This window comes from Halichoerus grypus, chromosome 15, assembly GCF_964656455.1.
Source record: "Halichoerus grypus chromosome 15, mHalGry1.hap1.1, whole genome shotgun sequence".
NCBI lineage: Eukaryota > Metazoa > Chordata > Mammalia > Carnivora > Phocidae > Halichoerus > Halichoerus grypus.
This window is the reverse complement of record NC_135726.1, coordinates 12582562-12610051: the sequence shown is the minus strand read 5'-3', so window position 1 is coordinate 12610051 and position 27490 is coordinate 12582562. Positions and strand designations below refer to the sequence as shown.

The following is a 27490-nucleotide window of genomic DNA, read 5'->3' as shown; positions in this document are numbered from 1 at the left end:
GCATTTCCTTAGTCCAGGTGGGTGCTCTCAGGGAAGTCTAGGCTGAAGCTCCAGCTGGGACAATGAAACCAGCCAACCTGTTTTAGAGCAGCTCTGGGCAATAGGGAACTCTTTGCCAAGGCTGTCACTTCCCTGTCAGTTAGCATTTATATTCCAAAAGGAGGGCATCCAGCCAGAAGCCACTGAGGATCCCACTCTTCTGCAGACTGGAGACTGACAGGAAGGGCAAATTCTCCTGAAGCTGCAGACTAGAGTCTCCTGCCCTAGGTCTGATTCAGCTAGACTGGGCAATGAGAACATAATGCGTTAACATTTTTTAAGGCATCCGACACGATTTACTTGAATTACCTAATTTAATTTTCATAACATTACTACTGTTATCTCCATTTTACAAATAAGGAAAATGAGGTTCAGAGAAGTTAACTTTTCCAAGGTATCATAAGGCCTGATAAATGGCAAATTTAGGATTTGAATTCAGGGCAACCCAATTTCAGAAAGCAGTGGGCAAGAAAACCAGAAACTAAGGGCAGAGTGAGGGGCCAGCATTCCTGGGACCCCTTCCTGGGGTACTTTTTAACTGACCCTTTGGGCCTGGGTGAGCTTGAACTGCATCTTCCATGGAATTGCCCGATCACGGGATTCTTTAAACTTCATCACTCAGCTGGGAATCCTGTGGGCAGGGACCTTACCTGTTTTATTCACATTTGGTTCCCCAGCATCTTGCCCAGAGCAGGGACACAGTAAACAGTTGTGGAATTAGGTAGTGAATGAGTCGGTGAATGAACTGGTGATCAACAAATAACCATCTCTCATGGACACACCTGCCTCTGGGGTGTCATTTCTTCTGAGCAAATGGGTACAGGGACTTGCACTGCTTGTGCCTCTGTGGGGGTGGGCCTGATAGGATGGTGGCTCTGCTGTGGGAACCACTTTTCCCTAATGATGCCTCTATGTACAGGAAGCAATGGGAAGGGAATAGGAAGGGGGATGCTGTAAGGATTTGGAAAATAACAGGAATAATGGCAGGAGCCAGACTAAGTTTGTATTTGGCCCACAAAGGTCTAATGACTAATTTATAATGATAATAACAAAAAAATTGTATGAAAAAGTGATTGGGGATACTTTTAAAAGAAAATATGTAAAATGTATTCCATGTTTTCATTCATTAACACATTAGCAAAGCAGATTTCTCTGTAAAACACATCCTGCTGACAGGAATTCAGTGATGATTGAGTAAAACTACTTCCTGCCATTACTGTACTTAAGTACGAGGGACACAGACACCAAACAAGCAGTCTTAAACCTAGGCATATTTGTGTATGAAGCAGATATAGCCTAGTGGTTAAGAACATGACCCTGGAGCCAGACTGCCCAGGCACGAGGCCTGGCTTGCTCCTTCCTGGCTATATGTTGTAGGGCAAATTTCTTAACCTCTCTGTGCCTGTTCCTCATTTGTAAAATAGGAATCATAACATATTTGTTATGAAGAGTTAATAAGTTAATCCATATAGACCTTTAGAAGGTTACCTGACAATGTTAATAAAGCAAGTACAAGGCATGATGGGAGATTATGACGGGAGTAAGGCATGCCTTCATGAAGAAATGATTTTTACCACTGAAATGGGAAGGACCAGGAAGAGATGGAAGAAAGGGAAGGATTGGGAGAGCAGTTCCAAGGAGAAGTGTAACCAGTGGATGCAACTGGTCACAGGTTGTTAGGGGGCATCTTGGGGAGGGGTGAGTTCTCCCTCCAGGCTCCTCTCCCCGTGCGGGGTATCCCAGTGTCCTGTGCTCTGTTGGGGATAGAGGGACTTCCAAGAGATGAGGACTGAGCTCCCCAGGGTGGAGCAGAGGGAGTATCCTCTGAGCTCCTTCCACACTGCTCCCTGGCTGCCTGTAGCACTGGAGGGCTCCCATTTTTAGTTAACTTCTTTCCGCCCACACTCATCTTAGCCACAGTCCTGGAGGTGAAAACCCCTTCACCTCACCCTTAAGTCCTTGCATTATCTTTGAATTTTTGTTTTGGCTTCAAAGTGGGCTGGGGGAGGAAATATGGTTTCAAGAAATTGGGGAGGGAAATGCACAGGACCACCAACTTCTGAGACCTAGCCCAGCACAAGGGCAAATTTCAGTGATAGTGGAGCAGAAAGTACGAGGGAGAAAGTAAAGCAAGTGAGGCACCTGATCTGGAGAGCCTAGTTAGTACATACAATGTTATGCAGTTGGGGCTTATCATTTTTTTAAGATTTTATTTATTTGTCAGAGAGAGTGAGCGCACAAGCAGGCGGGGTGGCAGGCAGAGGGAGGAGCAGGCTCCCTGATGAGCAAGGAGCCTGATGCGGGACTCAATCCCAGGACCCTGGGATCACGACCTGAGCCAAACGCAGATGCCCAACCGACTGAGCCACCCAGGCATCCCCCCCCTTTTTTTTTTAAAGATTTAATTTATTAGAGAGCAAGCACGAGTGGGGGGAGGAGCAGGGGGAGAGGAAGAAGCAGACTTCCCACCAAACAGGTAGCCTGACAGAGGGCTCTCCTGGGACCCTGGGATCATGATTTCAGCCAAAGGCAGATGCTTAACGGACTGAGCCACCCAGGTGCCTCTGGGGCTTACTTAAGAAAAATGGAAAGTGTGTTTGGGGGCAGGGGATGGTTTTTGTTTTGTATTTGTTTTAAAGATTTTATTTATTTACTTGACAGAGAGATAGTGAGAGCAGGAACACAAGCAGGGGGACTGGGAGAAGGAGAAGCAGGCTTCCCACTGAGCAGGGAGCCCAATGCGGGGCTCAATCCCAGGACCCTGGGATCATGACCTGAGCCGAAGGCAGACGCTTAACGACTGAGCCACCCAGGCGCCCCGATGGTTTTAACCTGGAGGGTGGGATCATCAGACTCAAATGTTAGAAAGACCACACTGGCTCCAAATGAACTGGAGGAAAATCTGACTGGAGGCAGGAGCAACTGCTAGGAAGCTAATGTAGTAGGCGGATGACAATGGTGATCTAGACCAGGGTGAATTCAAGAAACGTTAGATTGAACCATATGAAAGTGCCACTTTTGTAGGTCAACAACTGTCAAACAGTCCCATTTGGTTCAACCTGATAGAAGGTGGTGGATTAAAAATAGCCACAGATACTTCAAGCTCCTCCCATGAGAAGATATTTATTTCCCTACCATCTCTGCACTGGCCTTGTCATTTTCTTCGACTAAAAGAATGTGACAGGAGTGTACTGGGGAGGGGCTCTCTGGTGGCTCAGTCAGCTAAGTGTCTGCCATCAGCTCAGGTCATCCCAGGGTCCTGGGATCGAGCCCCACATCGGGCTCTCTGCTCAGCAGAGAGCCTTGCTTCTCCCTCTCCCTCTACCTGCCACCCCCCCTGCTTGTGCTCTCTGTCAAAATCTTAAAAAAAAAAGTGCACTGGGGAGTTCTGAGCCAAGCCTTTAAGAGAACTTAGAACTTCTGCTCTCCCCTCCTGAAACCCAGAGACCATCTACCATGTTATGAAGATGAAAGACCATGTGGAGGGGCGCAGCTGTCTCAACTGAGCCCAGACACCGGCCAGGGGAATACAGCTGCATGAGTGAGCCTGGGAGAGACCAGCAGAGCCACCCAGACTAAGTTCTTTTGAACCATTGTTTTGGGGGTTATGTGTTACACAGCAACGGATAATAGATACAAAAGGACTTGGAGATTATTGGTTGGGGGGCAGGAAATTCCTGATGAATCCAGATTTCTGGCTTAAGCAACAGACAATTGTAGTGCCATTTTGTGAGATAAAGTTAGAGGAAGAGTCAAGAGCAGAACATGAATTTTTTGGAGTGATGGTATTTGGTGGTAGTACAAGATGATGGGTTCAATTTTGGGTATGTTGAGTACAGGATTCCTTGAAGACATCCCAAGTGCAAGTGTCATGTGGGCAGTTTGTTTGTTTGTTTGTTTTAATTTATTTATTTGACAGAGAGAACAAGTAGGCAGAGAGGCAGGGGTAAGAGGTAAATTAAGAGGTAAATAAAAAAGCCTACCAAGGAGACAAGAGAAGTGGTCAGAGTAGAGCAAGACCAGTGAGTGTGGTGTCACTTTAGTCACCAGAAGAGTGGTTAGAGGAAGGGACTGTTACAGTGCTAAATGCTGTTGAGGAGTCAAATATAATTCAAAAGTGTTTTTTAGGGGCTCCTGGGTGGCGCAGTCGGTTGAGCGTCTGACTCTTGGTTTTAGCTCAGGTCATGATCTCAGGGTCGTGAGATCAAGCCCTGTGTTGGGCTTTGCACTCAATGGAGAGTCTGCTTCTCTCGCCGTCTCGCTCTTCCCCTCCCCCTACTCCTTGGGTATAGTTTCAGTTTTGCAAGATCCAAAAGAATTACGGAGATGGATGGTGGTGGTGGTGGCTTTACAACATTATGAATGTATTCAATACACTGTACACCTAAAAGTGGTTAAGATGGTAAATTTTGTTGTGTGTATTTTACTACTACTATTACTACTACTACACACACACACACACACACACACACACACGGAAAAATTGAGGGGAGGGGGAACCAGCTAGTGGGGTGGGAGAGGTTGAAAATATGAGAGGGAGTAGATGGAGCAAGTCCTTAAACAGCCACAGGAAAGGGAATTTGGTGCACTGGTAGAGAAATTTAGATAATAGGGACTTCTCCCATTGTAATAGGAGGGAGAGAGAAGGATAGGTGTGCTTGGGGAAAGGTCTGGTGGCAGAAAGCTGAGGGAGTTTCCTTGTGTTGATTGTTTACTCCAAGTATGGAGATAATGGAGTTGGAAGGTGGAGGTGAGTGAAAGTCTTAAAATGGTAACTGAACAGAGTGGAAAAGTTAACCTGAAAGGACTAATGAGGGGCACCTGGGTGGCTTCATTGGTTAAGCATATGACTCTTGGTGTCAGATCAGGTTTTGATCTCAAGGTTGCGAGTTCAAGCCCTGCGTTGGGCTCCACACTGGGCTGGAGCCTACTTAAAAAAAGAAAGGACTAATGAACCAGGAGGCTAGAGGTACTGCAACTGTTTCTGAGGTTGTCCCCTCCATCGGCATTAAAGACGAAATCAGATGAATAGAACAGTATTTGTCCCTCTAGCATAACCTTACTTGTTTTAGAAGCTAAAACAGTGCCAGAACACTGGGACCTATTCTGTTGTTAAACCTGGATTCAATTGGCATTGGTTTATCAGGACATTTCTTGTGTAAATTTAGAAGCTGTTGGTGTCTGAGAGGAACACAGACCAGAGGACAACACACCTACCACACTTGACCACACACCTGACCAGAGGTGACTCTTGTTCTTTCAAGTCTAAGCATGGGGATGTGTGCTCTCAGGGATAAGCTAACCTGAGACTACTTGGCTTTTCTCCAATTGGAGAATTCCAAGGATGGTGGAAGCATATGAATAAAGATAGAACAGTACAGTTCTATCTTTATGTGTACTGGTACTTCCAGGAGAGTTCCATTTAAATACCGCCCCCCACCCCACCTTCTTAAGGGAGCTGACAGTAGCCCTGGGCTATAGATCTGCATGAACAAAAGATCTGCCATCCTGCCTGAGAGAGATGGCTAAAGTGTGGAAAAGAGAATGATCTCACCTGAGCAGCTGACACCCAAACAGTCACCAATCTCAGACCACATCTAATATTTTCCTCCACCTACTCCTATCACCCGTCTTACAACTAGAACTACTATGGAGAAACCCCTTGCTCCGATGAATAATCACACCAGAATGGTTTCTAAGCCAAGGCAGAAGCATCTAGCAACAGGGGCTGGAGGACGAGAGGGCATAGGTATTGAGTGTGACAAATACCCTCCAAGCAGATCTCCACTTGGTCTGACTTCCAACAAAGTGTTTGAAGCTACTCTGGGAAAGCCCTGGCCCAGATTCAGGATTGGGAATGCAAGGTACTGGAGTCTCCTAGCATCAGCCCCTCTGGTTCCCTTACCTCCATTGTGTCATTTTTGGAAGATGCTGCACTCTGATTCAATCAACAGAATAAAGAACAATTATTCTCAAGCAGAAAAAGCCAAGTCAGGTAAAACTGCAAAGTTCCTAAGAACGTGACATCTGTGTCTAGGACCAAGAGAAACCTGAAGACCCCTGAAATCTACCAGATGTTGAAGAGGGGCCAAGTCCCTGCTTGCAGAGGTGACAGGCCTGAAATCATACATGCTATATATGAGACTCACTCCTGATGCATCTGTTCTTTCCAAACCTTCCCTTTGGGTTTCTCCCCAGAATTTTATACAATGGATCTTTTAGAGCCACAAATCCTTTTTGGAATAACAAGTAGGTATAAAAGCCCATCAGTTTTGCTGTGATATCCCTCCAGTCCACTTCTTTTGTGCTTTCAGTACAACCAGTGGCACCTTGGCACTTGCTTTGTGATGGGACTGATGCGATCATCTTCAAACTGTTTTCTCAGATGCCTGCCTTTTCCAGCTCCAATATATCCTACATACCTCTGCTAGACTACCCACCCCTGCAAAACCCCCCACAAATTTAACCACTTCCTTTCTGTGATTTAACAATCTGTGACTGTTCACTAATAAATCCAAACACTGTTCAATCAGGTTTTCGTTTTGTACCTCATGAGACTTTTCTCTGTCCACAGGGCGAAGCTGCTCTCCTCACTGCCCTTCCAGGATTTATCCTGGAGAAGCTATTTTAGTTTTAATATTACTTTCCACTGCCTGTGGCACTCTTGTCACTTTTCTCTCAGAAGCAAACTCCGCTCCTTCATGAAATCTCTAGCCTAAGAAATCCTTACCTTCTGAATACCAGTGACACAAACTGCCTTCATGTTAGATAAACAAGATGAAACAAAGGGAGAAGACCTGCTTTCAAGGCCTATTTGTATTTCTTTACTAGGACTAGAAAAATAGAATGTAAGGACTTTGTTTTTACTGGCATCTACCTTCTTTCTAATTAGGTAACCAGTATTCTCTGGTTTACCAACAGGAAGAAAGAAACGTGAAAAGCCCTGTGGCAACTGAGTAGGGCCCTTAGCCTATAGAGACATCACAACTGGTCATGCTGGAGCAGTGTCAATTCTGAAATGGAATAGTAGTATCAGGTGATGACTAACCTATGGAATCATAAATGTCTCCACTTCGGCATGATCACTAATACCGGCAACCCAAAACATACTGGTTTTTTATACTCATTAATGGTGTCCTGGTAACATGCACACTTCATAATTAAATTCAGTTAACATCAATAACAAATACATCACCAGTTGACTACTTCTTATGCACACAGCCATTCAATGACACTCCAAAAAAACCCAATAAAATCCACTGTTTATGGATAATGAACATATCTAGAATCTTCCACTGGACAAAAATCTCCTTTTCCAAGTGAGTTTCTCTGTTCTAGGACAGTTTATCATTCCATACATGGGAACTTACTAAAAATAGTAAAAAAAACTTGGGACTGAAGCTTATGAAGGGCTCAGTACATTCCAGTACATCACTGATGTCTCAAGACAACACGGTCACAGAGGCTGTGGACCACTGAGCCCTGGGAGCCAAGCTGACAGGGATGAATATGGATTGTGAAGAAATATGGACTGCAGTGATACTGGGGTGACACTGCAGAGCCATCCGTAACAGTGAGTCTTTCCTTATTAAAAGACATTCCTTTGGGAGTCTGTCCCCAGGAAAATGCATTTAAACTCAAAATATGGCATACACTTCGTAGACTCCATGAAACCCATCTAGTGAATTCTTAGAGGAGTCCAAGCCCCCAGATTCAGAACTGTTGATCTAGATTTCTGCCAGATACCTATTTACTCCTACTATTGAAAAGTCTGAAGCCTATTCCTTCCCATTTTCCTGCTTAGATTTAGGGCTATGCAGTAGACAGATAATAAATGTTGTGAGAAGTGAGGAATATAGGTCAGCCTGCAGCCTTGTGAGGAGTCAGTACTACTCCTTTTTAATTATTGCCTTTGTTTTAGTTATTTCAGGGTTGGTCCACAGCACTGCAGAAGATGGGAAACAAAAATTTCTTCTCTTCTTAAAAGACTCCTAAGGTGGGTCAGAGTTGGCCAGAAGCAGAGAAGACTCTACAGTCAAATGCCTGCTGGGGAAATGTGGCAGGACTGGCAGTCTGTTGGTCTCTCTGCAGTGTCTGTAATGTCAGATTAAGGAAACCACCTGGAGGCTGGCATTGGCCCCTTTCCTTCCCAGGAAACAGATCTGGTCCTAAAACATGGAAACACTTATAAGGATAGTCTGGGATTGGAATAGTTTTCATCACAGAAAATCCCTCTTCCAGGGCTGGGCCTAGACAAAGTAGCCATTCTGTATCAAGGTCAAAGAGCTGGAGAGGACTCCTTGTGGCTGGGGTTTCAGTTTCATCTCATCCTTGCTCTGTAATTCCGTGGGTACCATCGGCCTTGGCCAGGTATGAGGAATCGTCCGTTACTAATATTCGCTCTGACTGTTCTGCACAAAGATGCCCAGTAAGGAGGGAGCCAAGTCCTTGGCAGTTACTCCTGCAGTGCACAGGTGAATGGCCATAGTCCTTCTAGTCCCTTATTGTACTCTGTATTCCAAGAACTGTGAACACAGTCGTTCGGAATCACTTTACAACCAAGACACCAGATATCTGAAATCATACCCCAGCTCTGACAAATCTTGCCTTCTGGGATCTGGAGACAAAGCAAGTATTTGTGACTACTGTTGATCACTTCTGGAGCTGCCTTGAGGCTGGCCATGAGTGACCTGAAGCACAATTTTCACTGAAGATCCAAACCTTAGATCACCTTTTATTTGCCTGGGGCTCTAAGGGGTCAAGGTGACATTAGGGATTATAAAAAAGATGCTGCAAGTGCCTGTGAGCCCAGGTTGTGCGGCAAGCTAGGGGGCCACCACAAACTCCACAATGATTTGTCCACAGGCCTTGCTCAAGCACAGGCAAGGGACCACCAGTAATCAGATGTGCACCATACACAGATTGCACCTGCTGATGAGAACCAGGATGTTGTGGTCCTGCTACACAAGCCTGCATACACCAAAAGTCCCAGCGTGGCATTTTGGTCCATGCTTAGCAAATCCCTTCTTGCTGTGGGCATCAGGACAGAGGGAGCTGACAACACTCAGATGAGCTGTCCCACCCCAAATCCAAAGCACCAGCTCAGAGGCCTCATGCCATACTCCAAGCATGATGGCTGGCTTATACACCTATCCTACTTGGGGCCTCTCTCTCCGTCCCTCTTCACCTCTATTCTGTCTGGTGGCTGTCCTGAACGCTCCTGGCCAGAAAATAGGCAGGGGCTGCCACAGGGATCTTGAGCAAGTGATTAGCGACAACATCAGGATGGGGAAGAAGCTGGCCAAAAAAAGGACGGAATTTCCAAAAGGTAAATTTCTGTGTATTCACGCCTAATCCTTAGAAGTTGTGTAAACAATTTTTTTCTACCTTCCCCCATCAGTTGCACAATTTTTGTCTAGTCCAAACGTAATTTAAAATGAGGTAGGTAGTTTCTCTCTCCTCTGCCTTTGTCTTTGTGGGACTGTCGAGGCCTGTGCCGTGAAAGCACCGGTCTCCCGTGCAGGCGGAGTGCCGGGGGTGGGCACTGGCGACTGGTGGAGCGTCTCAGTTGGCTATCTTCTCAATCTCGTCCAAATCATCCGTGTCCAATCTTTCTATTTTCTTATCTGGGGAGAAAAATGAGAATTCGGAGAGAAATCAACGCGGGGCTCCCATGGAGACACACACCTAGGGAAGGGACAGCACGGCAGGGAGAGAGGAAACACACAGGGTTCTGCCCGGCCTAGGAACAGGGCCATGCCTCAGGCCACAGCCATCTTTCCCTTGACCCCAAAGACTCCCGGTGCCTGAGCGAGGGACAACCCTAGGCCCTTCGGCCTGGCCAGGGGGCACTGTCATTCGAGTCCCTGGCCCTGAAAACTCGCCAGGTGTGCTCTTTGAGACTTCCATACTGTAGGAAAGGAGGGGACTGTTACAGGGACACAGGCTTCTCTCGGGGCCACAGGAGAACCCGCCCTTCCCCCCTCCTTTGGACTCCCCCTGTGAGGAAGGGCCCTGGCGGGGGCCACTCCCAGCCACTCACTAAAATGCTCCTGGATTCTGTTGAGGATGTTCATGCTGTGCTTGCTGTCAACCATGTTCACTGCCAGGCCCCTCTTGCCAAAGCGGCCCGTGCGCCCGATCCGGTGCAGGTAGGTCTCGTTGTCCGGGTTCCCATCCTTGTCCACGGGGAGGTCAAAGTTGATGACGACAGAAACCTGTTCGACATCAATACCTGCATGAAAGACAGGTGGAGAGGAGTCAGGACGGGAGACGAAAACCACCGCCAACCAAGCGAGGCTGACACGCACCAGCTTCAGGTGGAAGGACGAGTCTGGGGCAGGCCGGCCCTGGGATTCGGGGACGGGGGCACGCAGCAGAACCCAGAGGGAAAAACAGAACTTGGGCAGGTGCTAACAAAATTACACTGCCAGTGAGCGAGCCTCTGCTAGACACCAGTACCTGGAGATGCGGCCAGAACCTCAGTGGGGGCCCCAGAGAGAGCAGGCACTGTCCTGAACCAGTGAGACGCTGGTCCGTGTCCTTCCAGCATCGGGGCCCCTGGCTTCTGTGACAGTTCTTATCTGCCGGGGGAATCCAGTCTCTCCAGCACCAACCCCACGTGGACTCCCTCAAACCAGCGGAGTGCCCTGTACAGGACGACTTCCCTGGCGACCCGGGGCCTGGCGGACAGACGCATTCCCTGCTCACCGCGGGCACACACGTTGGTGGTCACCAGCACCTTCTCTTTGCCCTCTCGGAAGCGCTCGATCACCGCAGCCCTCTGCTCCACCATCATTTCGCCACTCAGCAGAGCCACCTGGTGGCCTTCTTTTGAGAGCTCTGCTGCCAGCCAGCTCGCTGTTTTGCGGGTCTGGAGTGAACAGAATTGTTTTAAATGAATGTTTTTAATGTTTAAAAAAAAAAAAGATACCTGCAAAAAAGTGGTTTATTGCTGTTAAAGTACATGAAGACCTGCTGAGTTGAGTCAGCAGGAAAGGCTTACCAATTTCACAAATAATTTTAGCCATGTCATTTTTTTTTTTTTGATGAATTACATAAAATCATCTTAGTGTTCAGCTAGGAAGAGTGAGGTGTGAGCCAAAGGTCTTCATTCTCAAATAGTCTATATTCTTAATGTTTATAATTATTTCATTGGGGTGCCTGGGTGGCTCAGTCGTTAAGTGGCTGCCTTCGGCCCCGGTCATGATCCCAGAGTCCTGGGATCGAGTCCCACATTGGGCTCCCTGCTCAGTGGGAGGCCTGCTTCTCCCTCTCCCACTCCCCCGCTTGTGTTCCTGCTCTCGCTGTCTCTGTCTCTGTCAAATAAATAAATAAAATCTTTAAAAAAAAAAAGAATTATTTCATTGGATGTTATCTGGAGTATTTTCCAAGTTATCTCTAAGAAGTAGAACCAAAGAAGGTTCAATTCTTCACAGTCTTTCCTTCATAACTTATTACAATCTGAGAATACTCCCTGAGGCAGGTGGAGGCGATTCATCATTTCCTTTCTGGCCACACAGGGCACCTGGTCCTCCTCAGCACTGACGAGGAGCGGGCTGAGAGGAGGGGCAGGCACCCCCTCCGGTGCAGCTCCTCCCCCGGCAGGGCCTCCACTGCTACTCACATGGCAGAAGATCATGGCCTGAGCAATGGTGATGGCCCCGTAGAGGTTACACAAGGCCTGGAACTTCTCATCTCTGTTATTGCACAGGACGTAATACTGCTTGATGGTGTCCAATGTCTCCTCCTCGCGCTTCAGTTTGATAATGTTTGGGTCTGGGACCACTTTCTGGGCAAACTTCCATACGGAGTCTTCGAAGGTGGCAGAGAAAAGCAGCATCTGGCAGTTCTGGGGCAGCATCCTGCAAGGGAAGACCCAGGTATGTGGCATGATCCCGAGTCTTTCCCTGGAAGGAACAGAAGAAAGCCGCCCCGGCTTGCATGGTCTACATGCCCAGGAAAGTGGCAAAAGGGGGAGGAGAACAGCAGGGAGGAGGTGAGAGCAGCCATGGGGCAGGAATGGGGCTGTTGTTAGATTCCCTAAGTCTCCTTCCTCAACCCACGGTCAGTGCTGATGAGGAAATGGCCCATCAAACAAATGCTTCTGGAAGTACTAAAGAACCTGACGGGAGCAAGAAGTGTTTGAAGTAAAAGGAGAAGATGCTGCAGATCAGGAGGCTGAGAAGTTCCTCTTGGCTCAAGAGTTCCTACCTCTGGATGCGGATGCTCTGATCTTGGTGGCCCTGAGTAGCTATCATCACGTCAGCCTCATCCAGAACAAACACCTTGATCTTCTTGGGGTCAATGAACTTGAGCTTGGCGCACCAGTCCAGAACAGTCCCAGGGGTGCCAATGACAATGTGCTCACTGATCTTCTGACCTCTTTCCACTGTGGAGACAAGATGTTTTCTGTGGGTATTTCCATGGTAAAGCCAGCTTTCCTCTCTGAGAAAATCTAAAGCTATGATGTATTTTAATGCAACTGTTTTGATGTTTGCATTAATATCTTAAGGAAAGGTTATAATATCATTATAGTATTTAATAATGCTGAAAAGACATCGTAAGGATAGAAACAGTGACAAGATGAAAGCCTCTTCAGTAGTGTTCTTCTCCATTCTCTGTAGTCATCCAGTTCTCTTTCAAGGAGGATCTGTTATCTTTCTTTCTTCTCTGTCAGCATCATTCCCCCAGCCCAAGGTTGCACTTCCTCACAAGCTCTCTCCAGTGCACTCTGCCCCTCAACTATCCTGGCATCTACATCAAACAAGCCGGTTGCCTTTACACACCCCTTGCCCAGGTCAGAAAATAGGATTCATCATGAATGGCTTTGCTTTCTCAAACACAAACTGCTTCTCTTAGGTAAAGTGCTTCCCCAGACAAGACCTGGTGGACCATGGCACATTCTTGACCGGGTGCGGTTTGAAACTGAGATGTGCCTCTTCATTTTGAATTAGATGGCATTTATAGATTGAATTTAAGTCCTTTAATTACAACCTTGAGCTGACATACACAAACTCCTCCTAATCACTGCCAAAATTTTGCCCAAATGTGAATGTTGAGTCAATTCAAAGCCAATAGATGCTGCCTCTTACTTCTGTTAAACAAACCAATTACTGCCTCCCACAACAGTTACTCAGACTCTGGCATTCTAACTTCGACCCAAACTGCAAAATTTTAAATGTATTATGATCATCTTCCACTAAGTTTTATAATCTTACTACTTTATAGAAGCAACTTCAAGTTGGTATTAGGATATTGTACGCTGAGTGGATTTCTATGAGTCATAGTTACACGTGTTAAAGATTCATGGCCAAACTTTCAACACTTTTTATTTTTTTTTATTTTTTATTTTTTTAAAGATTTTATTTATTTATTTGAGACAGAGAGAATGAGAGAGAGAGAGCACATGAGAAGGGGAGGGTCAGAGGGAGAAGCAGGCTCCCTGCCGAGCAGGGAGCCCGATGCGGGACTCGATCCAGGGACTCCAGGATCATGACCTGAGCCGAAGGCAGTCGCTTAACCAACTGAGCCACCCAGGCGCCCCTTTCAACACTTTTTAAATTACTTAAATATTGTTAATTTGTTGCAAAACAAAAGTAGGAAAGATGAATAAAGAAAAAATAATAAAAATAAGCTCCAAACAAAAAACAAGACTCTTAAATCAGAGAATAAACTTGTTTGCCAGAGGGGAGGTAGGTGGCAGTTGGGTAAAATAGATACAGGGGATCCTTTACATTTATTACACTTATTTTGATGAGAACTGAGAAAAATACAGAATTGCTGTATCATTATATAGCTGAAACTAATAAAACACTGTTAATTATAACTCAATTAAAAAAATTAAATGCCAGGGCGCCTGGGTGGCTCAGTCGGTTGAGCGACTGCCTTCAGCTCGGGTCATGATCCTGGAGTCCTGGGATCGAGTCCCACATCGGGCTCCCTGCTCAGCGGGGAGTCTGCTTCTCCCTCTGACGCTCCCCCCTCTCATGTGCTCTCTCTCTCATTCTCTCTCTCAAATAAATAAAATCTTAAAAAAAAAAAATTAAATGCCAGTTAATTGTCATGAATATTCTAGAACATTTTTGTTCTTCTAACATCATTAAAAAGAAATTAGGCAATTAAACAAATCCAGAATGTGCAGCATTTTATGAGCAACTGGTCTGGCCTGTTCAAAAAGTCAGATGTACTGGGGGGAGGTGGAGGTGGAGGGACTATTCTAGATTTAAAGAAATGTAAGATACACAACACCAAATGCAGTGCGTACACACCAATTTGATCTTAGTTCAAAAACAAAACCGCCATAAAGACTATGGGACTTTTAGGACTATTGGGGAAAAATAAAAATGGACTAGATACTAGTTATTAGAGAATCTGCTAATTTTCTTGGTTGTGATAAGGGTTTTGTGGGTATGCTGAAGAACGTCCTTATTATGAGATGCATGCTAAAGTATTTATTTAAAAAAAATTTTTTTTAAAGATTTCTTTAAGGGACACCATGGTGGCTCAATGGGTTAAGCATCTGCCCTCAGCTCAGGTCATGATCCCAGGGTCCTGGAACTGAGTCCCACATTGGGCTCCTTGCTCAGCAGGGAGCCTGTTTTTCCCTCTGCCTGCCGCTCCCCCTGCTTGTGCTCTCTTTCTGACGAATGAATGAATGGAATCTTAAAAAAAAAAAAAAGGAAAATTTAAGTAGGCTCCACTCCCATTGTGGAGCACCATGTGGGGCTTGAACTCACGACCCTGAAATCAAGACCTGAGCTGAAATCAAGAGTCAGCTACTGACTGGTAGCCATCCAGGTGCCCCAAGATTTTATTTCCAAGTAATCGCTATACCCAATGTGGGGCTTAAACTCACAACTCTGAAATCAAGAGTCACATGCTCTCCTGACTGAGCCAGCCAGGTGCCCCCATGCTAAAGTATTTAGGAGTAAAGATCCACAGTGTCTGCAATTTACTTTCAAATGGTTCCCCAAAAACATACACACACATATAGAGCAAATTTGGCAAAATGTTAAATTTTCAAATCTAGGTGAAATGTTCATTTTTATTATTTCAACTACTGTATATGTTTTGAAATTTTTAAAATAGAAGTTGTTAGGTTAATGAATTAGGATCATATATTCATACTCACATTTATTGCCTCGGACAGCATAAGCTAGCTTCAGTTCAGGGTAAAATTTGCCCATCTGCTCAATCACTTTTCCCGTTTGAAGGGCGAGCTCGTAAGTTGGGGAGAGGCACAGACACTGGCGGGGAGAGAGTGCAGAGTGAGATGTCAAGGGCAGTGGGGACTCACCACCAGGACTTACTCCTCCAGCTAAGGCTGAAGAAGAGCATGTAAATTAAAGTGCACGCCATTCGATTCTTTAAGCTGCAAAGTCATAAGTTAGAATTCGTAAGGGTTAGAACTCTGGCTGGGTAAATACACTTGAAAATAGCTATTGGCCACAGGAATACAAAAACCCACATGAGAGCAAGGATCTGAAATTCCAGGTGGAGATTAGCTTCCTTTTCACTTAGAAAGTTCTCAGAACTTTCCAAAGGATGATAGTTGTAGATGGAAGAGGTTTTTTCTTTCTTTCTTTTTTTTTTTAAGATTTTATTTATTTATTTGACAGAGAGAGAGAGGGAACACGAGCAGGGGGAGCGGGAGAGGGAGAAGCAGGCTCTCCGCTGAGCAGGGAGCCCGACGCAGGGCTCGATCCCAGGACCCTGGGATCATGACCCAAGCTGAAGGCAGATGCTTAACGACTGAGCCACCCAGGCGCCCTAGAAGAGTTTTTCTGAAAGTAAAGGTGCCAAGCCTGTCAGCAGTATCTCAGAACTGGCAAACCATGGAAAGGGAATAGGATGCATGTTGCTACTGGAAGATCAACCATATTGTTTGTGCTAGACAAGGTGTTCTGGTTTATGTAAAAAGTAATATGCATCTTGGCTTTCAGTCCATCAAATGTAATTTCTAGCTACACATTAGCAGAAAATCCAAATTTACCAAGCCCTTACCTGGGGGTATCTGTTTGCAGGTTCTACTTGGCTGAGCATGGCCAACACAAAGGCAGCTGTTTTACCAGTGCCAGACTGAGACTGGGCAATTAAATTCTGTGGGCTGCACAAGAAAACAAACTGTTTAGGGGCTTAAATCTCAAGTATCCTTTTAGTTAATAACAATGAAGAAGAAATTAGTTTACAGAAGGAGGCTTTGATTTCTGCAGTAGTTACACATGCTTGCCCCACAAACACAAAGCACCACAGAGAGAAGACTGGTGGGATTTAAAGCACTCCATATCTTTTATTCTCGACACGGCAGCCATTGATTCTTTTAAAATGTGAGTCAGCACATGTCACTGCTCTGCTCAAAAGCCTTCCAGTCACTCCCCATTTCATTCAGAGTAAAAGTAAAAATCCTGCATTACAGGGTCCCACCTGATCTGGCTCCCTAGTAGTTCTCTGTTCTCAGCTCCTACCACCTGCTCCCTTACCCACCCCACCACAAAGGCCTTGGTGCTGCCCCAAAAGCATGCCAGCCATTCCCCCATCCCAGGGTTTCTGTACTCTGCTGGGACAGCTGTCCCCAAATGACATGTCAACTCTCTCTCCTTCAAGGTTTTGCTCACACATCACCTACTTGATGAGATCCTACCCTAAGCACTTGATTAAAATTGCAAGCTACTTTGAAATGCCTTAAAAAATGAGGTATTGGTGGATAGATATGTGATAAAGTAGAGTAAAATGTTAGTGACAGCGTCTAGGTGATGGACATACGGGTGTTCACTATAAAATCCTTTCAACTTTAGGCACCTGGATGGCTCAGTTAAGCATCCAACTCTTGATTTTGGCTCAGGTCATGAGATCTAGCCCTGTGTGGGGCTCTGTGCTGGGCATGGAGCCTGCTAAGAGTGTCTTCCTCTCCCTCTGCCCCTCCCCACCCCACTTTAGTGCTCTCTCCCTACTCTCAAAAAAAAAATCCTCTCAATTTTGTTTTTTGACAATTTTCATAATATAATGTTGGGGGAAAATTACAGTCAGTTCCCTTGGTATTCCTGATCTCCCTTATTATGCTCTTTTTCTCATTAGTATTTATCACTTTTTTTTTTTTTTTAAGATTTACTCATTTGACCCACAGAGAGAGAGCACAAGCAGGGGGAGTGGCAGGGAGGCAGAGAGAGAGGGAGAAACAGGCTCCCCACTGAGCAGGGAACCTGATGCGGGGCTTGATCCCAGGACCCTGGGATCATGACCCGAGCCAAAGGCAGATGCTTAACTCACTGAGCCACCCAGGCGCCCCAGTATTTATCACCTTCTTTAAAAACAGCTTTTAAGTGTACAATTCAGTGGCATTAGTTACATTTACAACTTTCTAACACACTATATACTATATATATTTATTTTTAATAAAAATACATTTAATAAATTTAATAAAAATAATCTATACTCCAGACTAAGCTCCTTATAGGCAGGAATTTTGGTCTGCTTTGTTTACTAATGTAACCAAATGCCTAGGATAGTATGTTACATACCTGCATTCAATACATATTTGTTAATGAAGAAAGGTACTAGATAATTCTCTCAGGTCTCTTCTAACATTGATGATTTAAAAATTGAACATACTTAGAGGTGCATAAATGGAATATTTATTTGTTTCACATTGGTCATTCGTATTTATAGATCTTAATGCTTTTCATAGATGCTCAAAGTGTCAAGCTAAAAAGAGACATTATTCATCATGAAAAAAGTCACTATTAAGACACAGAACAAAGAAAAAGAAAATACAGACCTAAAATGTCTATTTTTAGACTATATGAGAGGAGTTTCAGAATTTAGGATTATATGCAGTACAACTTTACATAATCATATATAATGTAGGGATCAGTTTTTATAACAAGTTCCGCATGCTCTTGAATGTTCTTGCTCAAAATGTGGTCTGAAACTAGCAACATCAACATCACTTTAGAAGCTTCTTAGAAATAGTGAACCTCAGATGGACTGAAATGAGAATCTGCATTTTAATAAATTCCTAGGAGATTCATGTGCCTATGAAAGTATGAAAAGCACTGCCCTACAAAAGCACCTTAGTAATTACCCTATTCTGGTTTTCCAGAATCCTACTTGGTTTTTGCTTACTATATTTGACATAATACATTTTATATATCCATCTAATGAAAGCATGGTGTGTATGAATGATGAATGTTTATTTACCAACATAGAAAGATAACCATCTAAGTTTTTAAAAAGCATTTAAGATTTCATATGGTTCCATTTTTTAAAAAAGGTATAAATATGTGAGTTTATGTAAAAAAGTCTAGAAGTCTCTAAATATTAGTATAGTGGGTGGGGGAAGATTATAAACAATTTTTCTTGTTTTTTATTTTCTAACTTTGCTAAAATAAGCATGTATTACCAGTATAGTTTTTTTAAAATAAATTTTAAAAAATGGAAAACTAAAAATGGGCTAGAGTTGTATCAGGATACATACGGCTCAGCAAGCATCAAAGGCAGTGCGTTCTCTTGTATCTTGGATGGACGGTTGAAGCCCATGGCGTAGACTCCCTGGAGAAGCTGTGGTTTCCTGGGAAAACAGAGATGAAAGTCACTGTCTCTTTGGTTGAGGAACGAAGCCAAATGTCTGAGGGACTTTTTCCTCTCTTTCTTACTGTTGTTACACACAGTTTACTTACAACTAATAATACTTGAATTGTGCACTTGGCACAATTCACATTACCTGGAAATTTTACTTAACAGCCCAAAGCAGCTAAATTCTTTGATTAAACTTGTATTAGCTAGCAGCAGCTCTTTCTGCCCATGGGTCCTGTGCTCCTGCTTTAATAAAATCACCTTTTTGCATTAAAAAAAAAAAAAAATTAAAAAAATAAACTTGTATTAGCTAAAAATGTTCTGTGATAAAATATATATACACATACACACAAACATAATAGGCCTAGGGTCTCTAACACAAAGGGGAGAGTCAGAAAGTAAACACTCACAGCCGAAGCTCCTCAAAGGACTTCACTGAGTAGAGCGGGGAGTTTGGGTCCCGCTGCAGGACTTCCACCTGGTTTGTGTTATCCACAAGGTTGCTTCTGATCAGCTTGTTAAGTAAGGACTGGGCAGCTCTGTCCTCTGTCAGGAAAAAGACAGCAAAGAATTTCATTTTTGTAATTTTTTTTGAGAGCAAAGAATTTTAAAAGGCCATGAAATCCACCATGAGCTCATCTGAATTCACTTGTCATTGGCATTTTAAGCACTAACATGTATTCATGCTAGGACTTCTAATTCAAGACATAATTTTGACTTATAAATAGAATTAAAATTGCTTTATTAAAGGTTAAGATTTTGATACTGATACCATGCAGTTGGGCCTCATGCTCCTCTCCAGGACTCTATTCCAAACCCTCCTTTCTGGAGGTTATCTACTCTTCCTATGTCAACCCAAGTACTTACTCCCCAGTTTGTGCTCAATAGAAAATTGAAAATTATTAGCTTGGCCCAATGAAAAAAACCCCAGAAATTAAAAAGTTTGTATCTTGATATCATATAAGCTGTATGTTGTTATCCACCTTTAATGTGTCCAAATAGCATTAACTTTAGTAGACAATGGGGATGCAACTTAAAATTTCTTTTATAATGCCCTGTAAAAGATCATCATTCAGGGCATATTTCCTGCGGCTGTTGAAGTCCATCAGTTGCTCAAAGTAAAATTTCTCTAAAATGTAAACATTAAGAATTCCTTCAGCAACAGCTATGTTGAGTGTTTATTAGCACTATGACTCCCATTAAAGTCAAGCCAAGTTGGGTATAAAAATGAAGCCTTGTAACAATCTATTCTCTTAAGACTGTAGAACCTCGTGGGTATAGCTCTAGGCTGTTACCTTTCTCTTCTTCATCTGCCTTCTCTGCAGGAGCACTGGTCTTGACAACAGCACCTTTATCAGACACAAAGTGGCCGTCATTCAATATTACATCCCATACCCAACAGCTGAGACAATTCAAATTCTATGAGACACTAGAAATGTAAAGGCCTGGGGAGCAGAAAAATAAATGAGGAAATCAAGCCACAGATAAAAGCATTTTATTGTTCTTAAATAAACAAAGGTATGAAACAGTGTTGCTTATATTTCAGTTCTTCCCTATTCCGAGTCCTCTCATGGTACATCAAACACTAATGGGACTTTCCCTCATAGCATCGGTATTTCTGAATGTTACAGAAGATGATCACAGCAGGCAATGATCACAAACCACCTTGATGCTCAACAGAGGAGTATCTATGCAAACCATATTTCATCAGTATATGAACACTGTAATGCCATTAAGATTCTATGTATATAAACTGTTGTTTAATAGAAATGTATATTCAAACAACATTGTAGGTATGAAAAAATTACAGAAAAAGATTGTAAATGAATTTGGAATGATGTAAATGTTACTATCCACCCCCCATAATATTATGTACATCAACAAAAATTTAATGGAAATCTTGGATTTTGGGTAGACATTTCAGAATGGCAATAGGTTAACTCTCAGGTTGCTCATACTTTGTTGTATGTTCCCATGGTCAATATATAAGTCAATTAGGCATCCTCATGCTTATTTTAAGCACAATACAAAGCAAAACAATCCAGTTTAGTTCCCAAATCAAATGATTGCCAGTTTCTGCCAGCCCCCTGCTTGGTACATATATAATTTTTTTTTCCAGATAGTTATTATGTCAAAGCAGAAATACTAAAGGAAATCACATTTGTTTTCAAACTAGCTTTTACTCACCATTGGCATCTGGTTTGATTTTCTCTTCCTTAAGATGCAAGTTGCTCAACTAAATGGAGAATATGGGGGGAGGGGGGAAAGTGTCAGGAAAATCACTTAAAAGATTTTGAATCAACAGAGCCTCCCCAGTGAAGCTGGAGAGAAATGAGCTACTCTCAGGATCTATTCAATAAGTTGTTCTGCCGGGCTCCTTTTGTCGACTAAATGAGTGAGAATAAACAAAATTTCCCATAAACATAGCAGTAAAAAAAGAACTGGTTACCTAAATGACTCAAAATCCACACTCCCTAATTACAGTTCCTAGAGAAAATTATAATTTATGAGTTTGCTTAATGCCCTGATTACAAAGACTCTCTCAGTAGAATACCATTTGTCATTCTCTCATATTCCAAACAACGGGAAATTTTAAAAGATATTGGAAAAGGCAGTCACACTTCAGACAAGAACATCAAGGTGGGAGGGCTGCAACAAAAAGCATCTGTGAACAGGAATCAGTTACGTTGCACGATAGGTTTGAGCTTCAGGACTGCAATATGCTGATATGCACCCTCATATTCAGGTTGCCTTGTTTTTTGCCTTGTGGTGGAAGTCTAATATTTGAAACTGAACAGTCTGGGGCATTGTGGCACACTGTGTAATCAAAATACCTAACAATCTGAAGTAGGAATACAAAGGAAGGGTCAGAGCAGAGAGACATTTCAGAGAAAGAATTATTAGGACTTTGATCAAACACCGTAAATTAGGCATATCCTGGCAGGACTTATCTCCTCTATTAGAATGAAAATACCCTTTTATTTGTCAGTTTCACCTCATAAAAGCTGGGGGGGGGGTGTAGAAAATACCTTAAAGACAGGAGTATTTTTGTTTAATTAATCTTTGGATCTAGCACAAAGCAGGTGCTCTAATCATAAAATATTAAGTGGGGCTTAGGACATCACCTAGTGAAGAGTAAGAATGAAAACGGCTATTTCTTAAAGCACCACCTACAGTGGTTCTTTATGTTTTGAGGTTCATTCTGCCTTTCCTCTAAGTCCAGGAAAGGGGAAAGGCAAGAGAGGTATGAAACAAACGTCTCTTTTAATGGATGGTTAGTTGGGATGGAGGAACCACACTTCTATTGTTGGAAACTGAAAAGGGAGTTTCTGGTGTCTCTGGTGTCTCTGCTTTGGTGTTAGGGGAAGGAGAGTAGGGGGGAACACACTGGACAGACTGGCAAGAAAGGAAATGGCAAAAAAGGAAATCATCATAAAGCAGTAAAAATCCTTCATTAATTCCACATGATAGCAAACACACTAACAGACAATGAATATGAAGTGACCAGCGCAGTGCATGATACACAGCAGGTGTTCAATATATTTTAGTCTTCTCTAAAACACGTCTCCACATCCTACCAACAAACCCTGTTTAAAAACGTGTAGTATCCAGGTCTATTAAGAGGGAGAGAGAGAGAGATTGCGCAGCGGGGGGTAGAGAGAGAGAGAGAGACAAACACACAGACAGACTGCCTGACTTACTGGCAATACTTACAACAGTTAGGTTAATAGTACTCACTCCTAGGGTGATAATTGCTAGCTAAAACAAATGATAGGGCTGAGGTATAAATGAGTTAAGTATAAATGAGTTACAAACATCTATTACTGTAAAACATTTTAATAATGATAAAAAGGACAAGCCATTCTTTTGTTGATATACTGTTCAAACTGAAGTTAACAGAGTAAAGTAACAGTTAAAGTAACTAAAATGCAATATGTAGTAAAGGTGGTAGTAACAATGTAAGTGAAACCAATAGATGTTTTGATTACAACGTATCAGGATTCTGGAGAGGTTCCAGCGGAATCTAAAAACAAACTCGCCCCTCACTTGGCTCTGAGGACCTCCAAGCCTGTAAAGCAGAGACAGTGAAGTCTGTATTACCCAGTGCAATGTCCGTGAACTGAACACTGAAACTTATATTGAAAGTACAGTTTAGATACACCTTCCTTTGCTCTATTTACTTGGACCAAAGAGGAGAAACCAATTTCTCTTGTAACTTCATCAGAAACCATTCTGAAATTAACCAAAAGGCAACAAAGCAAAAAATCCACTTTTTAACAGCCATATTTTCAATGCCTTTAATATTTTAGTTTTTAAGATATGTTAAAATAATTGCAAACTCTACAGTTACACACTGCATTTTATTCAAAAGCTACTTAAGAAAGGATTTTTGAGACAAAAGATTTAAAGGTAAGTGAACTATACAGAATAGGGATTATCTTTGGCAAAATGGTGAAGTAGAGGACATAGAGTAGGGTCATACTCATCAGTTTTCTTATCTGTTTGCCTTCCTCTAAAAAGAAATCTCCCAAAGGAACAGAGGGGAACAAAGAGAGGAGCCACGGGGGGAGGAGGAAATAAATATAAATAGAATCTAGTATTTTCTTATCTAAAATAAATAAGGAATGAAGCTTAATGAATATTTAAAATACAGTAACCTTGCACTACACACATCACTGTCACCTATGTCATGCAGTGTCCTCAGTGAGAGTTCATAAGGCAGAGGGTAACAGAGGCATCTTTACTCATTTGCTCAGTTTTGGAATATTGTGATCTAATTTACTTGTGCATGGTTAAGTAGATTCACAAATCTTACCCAGGTTCAACTTTCTAATCCATAGGATATGGACAAGTAATTTAAAAGATTCCTGCAGGGACACCTGGGTGGCTCGGTTAAGCGTCTGCCTTCAGCTCAGGTCATGATCCCAGGGTCCTGGGATCAAGCCCCATGTTGGGCTCCCTGCTTCTCCCTCTCCCCCCCCTCAAATAAAATATTTTTTAAAACATTTTAAAAAAAAAGATTCCTGCAAAGGAACTGTGATTTATGCATAATAACAACAATTGCGGGCGCCTGGGCGGCTCAGATGGTTAAGCGTCTGCCTTCAGCTCAGGTCATGATCCCAGGTTCTGGGATCGAGCCCCACATCTGGCTCCTGGCTCGGTGGGGAGCCTGCTTCTCCCTCTCCCTCTGCCACTCCCCTGCTCATGCTCTCTCTATCTCTGTCTCAAATGAATAAAATCTTTAAAAACAAAAAAACAACAATTGCTATTACTTACGTAGCACTTATAACAGGCATGTCCATAACTCAATGAGGTAGGTATTATGATTATCTCCATTTGGAAACCGAGGCACAGAAAGATTAAGCGATTTGCCCAAAGTCATATAACTAGTAAACGATGGACCTAGAATACAAATTCTAGACTGTCTGGCTATAAAGGCTAAGGTTTTAACCTCTACAGAATGGTGCCTGTCATAGTTAATACTAATCTCATAGAAAATAATCATTTTAAGGATGATACAACGGTGCAGCCACTCTGGAAAAGTCTGACAGTTCCTCAAAAGTTAAACATAGAGTTATTATATAATCCAGAAATGCCACTTCTAGGTGTATACCCAAGAGATTTGAAATGTCCACACAAAAACTTGTACATGAATAGTCATAGTAACATTATTCATAATAACCAAAAAGTAGAAACAATCCAAATGCTCATCAATGGACACTGATGAATGGATAAATATGATGTATCTAGACAGTGGACTATTATTTGGCAATAAAAAGTAATGACACCTACTGCAACATGGACAAACTTTGAAAATACTATGCTAAGTGAAAGCAGCCAGACACAACAGACCACATATTATGATTCAACTTATGTAAAATATCCAGAATAGGCAAATCTAAAGAGACAGAAAACAAATCAGCAGTTGCCGGAGAAGGGTGGGGAGAAGGGAGTGACTGCGAAAGTTTGAGGGAACTTTTGGAGGTGGTGGAAATGTTCCGTATCTTGATTGTGGTGGTGGTTACACAACTGAATGCCTTTGTCAAAATTCACTGAACAAGGGTGAGTTTTACTGTATGTAACTTATACCTCAATAAACTTGACTTAAAAATTGGGCCAGTCCAAGAGATCCAACAGTCAACTAGTAAGAATTCTTGAAAGAGGGCAAAGAAAAAACAAAGGGGGAGAAATGAACAACAAAATATTTCAAGAAAATTTCTCATAACTTAAGGACAAGAATTTTCCAGATTGAAAGGACCCACCCAGGGGCGCCTGGCTGGTTCAGTCAGAAAAGCATGAACTCTTGACCTTGGGGTTGTGTGTTCGAGCCCCACATCGGGTATAGAGATTACTTAAAAATAAATAAATAAATAAAGGATGATACAGCCCACTCAGGGCCAGCAAAATGGATGAAAAAAGACCCATACCAAGATTCATTTTCATGAATTTTCTGTATACTGGAAACAGAAGATTCTTCAGGATTACAAAGAGAAAAACAGGTCACATCAGGAATCAGAATGGTCTCAGATATCTCAATAACCAATAAAGAAGTCTGAAAGACAATGAAACAATGCCTTTAAAATTTGGTAGGAAATTAATTTCCAACCTACAGCTCTATACCCAGCTATCCAAATGAAGGGCAAAATAAGGTATTTCCAGAAATGCAACAGTATCATAAAAAACAAACAAAAAAAACTTCTGATACACCTCTAGAAAACTGATGGGTGGTTTCACCAAATCAATAAAGATGGAGAGAGGGGATATAGAAAGGAGGGGATCCAACACAAGAGAAGAGTAAATCCCCAGAATGAAGGTGAAGGGAAATCTGCCTGTTCCCCTCCAGTCACCGAAATGAATTCTGCTCTAAGCATAGGGAGAACTAGTCCAATATGAAGCAGGCTAAAAGACCTAGGGGAAATAGAATTAACAGAATACTTTTTTTTTAACTAAAGATTTTATTATTTATTTTAGAGAGAAAGCAAGCCGGGGCGGGGGGGGGGGGGGAGAGGCTGAGGGGGGGAGAAAGAGAATCTTAAGCAGACTGCACACTGAGCGTGGATCCCCATGTGGGGATCGATCTCACCACCCCAAGATCATGACCTAAGCTGAAATCAAGAGTCAGACGTTTAACTGACTGAGCCACCCAGGCACTCCAAATTAATACTTAATGTGTCTGAACATCCTGAGATAAACTAAACAATTAGCAAAGAGCTTGGGGTTGAGTTGGGATAAGTACCAAAAACATGAAGCAAAAATGCAAGGCAATTATAAATTCCAAGGAAAAACAAAGTTTTATAGGAAAGTAAAAGTATTCATAAGCTACTAATAATAAACATGAAATACTATCTAACTAAAATTATAATGAAAAGGTAGGGAGTGGGAAGGTGTGCATCTGTGGTGGAAAAAGGATGGAGGAAAGAATCAAAATCAGAAAAAAAAAATCAAAATCAGTAAATACCTAAAATTGAAAATTCAAAAACTAGCAAAACAAACATGCTATTTAGAGAACAAGGAGGTCAATGATGTAAATTAGCTTCAAAAGAACTATTAGTTGTCTCTGAGGAGGAAAAAATTGGTGGTGGTGGAACCAGTTTTTAAAACTATTTGACTCCGGGGGGCGCCTGGGTGGCTCAGTTAGTTAAGCAGCTGCCTTCGGCTCAGGTCATGATCCCAGGGTCCTGGGATCGAGCCCCGCATCGGGCTCCCTGCTCGCCGGGGAGCCTGCTTCTCCCTCTCCCTCCGTCTGCCTCTCTGCCTACTTGTTCTCTCTCTCTATCTCTCTGTCAAATAAATAAATAAAATCTTTGAAAAAAAAAAAAAAAAAACTATTTGACTCCAGGCGCCTGGGTGGCTCATTCGTTAAACATCTGCCTTCAGCTCAGGTCATGATCCCAGGGTCCTGGGATCGAGTCCCGCATTGGGCTCCCCGCTCAGTGGGGAGCCTATTTCTCCCTCTCCCACTCACCCTGCTTGTATTCCCTCTCTCGCTGTCTGTTTGTGTCAAATAAATAAAATATTTTAAAAAACTATTTGATTCTTTGAATTATGTGCATATATTATCAGTTATATAAAAAATAAGACAAAATCCTTGTTCTCAAGAAATTCGCAGAAATAAGTACTAACAGAAGTAGGTTCAAAGCACTATCAGAACTTAAGAGTGTTTAGGTGGAGGAATTAATTCTACATAGTCACGTTTAAGTCATATCTTGGTTAATGTGTGTGAGGCCCAGAATAAAGTTAAGGTGATCAGAAGAGGATTTACTTACTGACTACCAGGCCTATAGAGTCGATCATTCATCATCATTAAGCGAGCAAGGAAGTACACAAAGATGAGTAAGCCACGGTCCCACAGCCCAGGAAGCTCAGAATCCAGAGGTGGAGAATGACACAAAGGTGATTATAATCCAAGTGGGGAGAGTGCAACAATCTACAATCAGTCTCGATTCCCGGAAGACAGGCGGCTGGGCTCTTCATCCATGGGAGCACTCACCTGCTCTTATGTAACCCAGGAGGCGGATGGATAAACAAAGCCAGTTCAGGGTCCAGGCTCCATCCTCACACGCACCCCATACCCGTCCTGACCAAAATAGCGAGTGTCCTATCCAGGAGTGATCCCCGGCCAAAACTGACCCCCTGACCCTTTCACGGCTGAAGCCAACTCACCGACTCGGCCGCCGCCTCCTGCTCGTCCACCGCCAGAGCCCACGAGTCGGTGGCCATGGTCCCAGGCGCCGGTGAGACGCCGGTGCTGGCAGACTCCCTGGCTGGGGCGGCGCGATCGTGGGCTCCCTGGGGTCGCAGCAACCCAGCTCCAGCCCCACCGAGGAAGAAGTCATTCGCTCAGGCGCTGGGGACCGGAAGCGGCGCGCCGTAGTGA

General features: G+C 43.2%; 1 protein-coding gene and 1 long non-coding RNA gene across 4 annotated transcripts in view; one reads left to right on the top strand and one right to left on the bottom strand.

Moving 5' to 3' along the window:
• The window catches only part of LOC118533061 (uncharacterized), a 14374-nt gene extending 4710 nt beyond the window's left edge, over nt 1-9664 (top strand). The window contains exons 2-3 of the long non-coding RNA XR_004916039.2: nt 5208-5283; nt 6961-9664. This is a non-coding gene — a long non-coding RNA (uncharacterized LOC118533061). The remainder of the gene's footprint in view (nt 1-5207; nt 5284-6960) is intronic.
• On the bottom strand, nt 9358-27490 carry DDX19B (DEAD-box helicase 19B). Of its 3 annotated transcripts, XM_036088061.2 has the most exons (12): nt 27277-27490; nt 20800-20848; nt 19908-19961; nt 19023-19158; nt 18515-18607; nt 16045-16147; nt 15173-15287; nt 12253-12430; nt 11666-11903; nt 10750-10912; nt 10082-10273; nt 9358-9665 (listed from the first exon to the last, which is right to left on the bottom strand). In XM_036088061.2, exons 1-12 carry the CDS (start codon nt 27331-27333, stop codon nt 9604-9606), a joined length of 1440 nt encoding a protein of 479 aa, XP_035943954.1. In that variant the 5' UTR covers nt 27334-27490; the 3' UTR covers nt 9358-9603. The 3 variants fall into 3 exon arrangements, with proteins under 3 accessions (XP_035943954.1, XP_035943956.1, XP_035943957.1); XM_036088063.2 differs by lacking the exons at nt 19908-19961; nt 20800-20848 and having other exon boundaries at nt 27277-27441; XM_036088064.1 differs by lacking the exons at nt 16045-16147; nt 19023-19158; nt 19908-19961; nt 20800-20848; nt 27277-27490.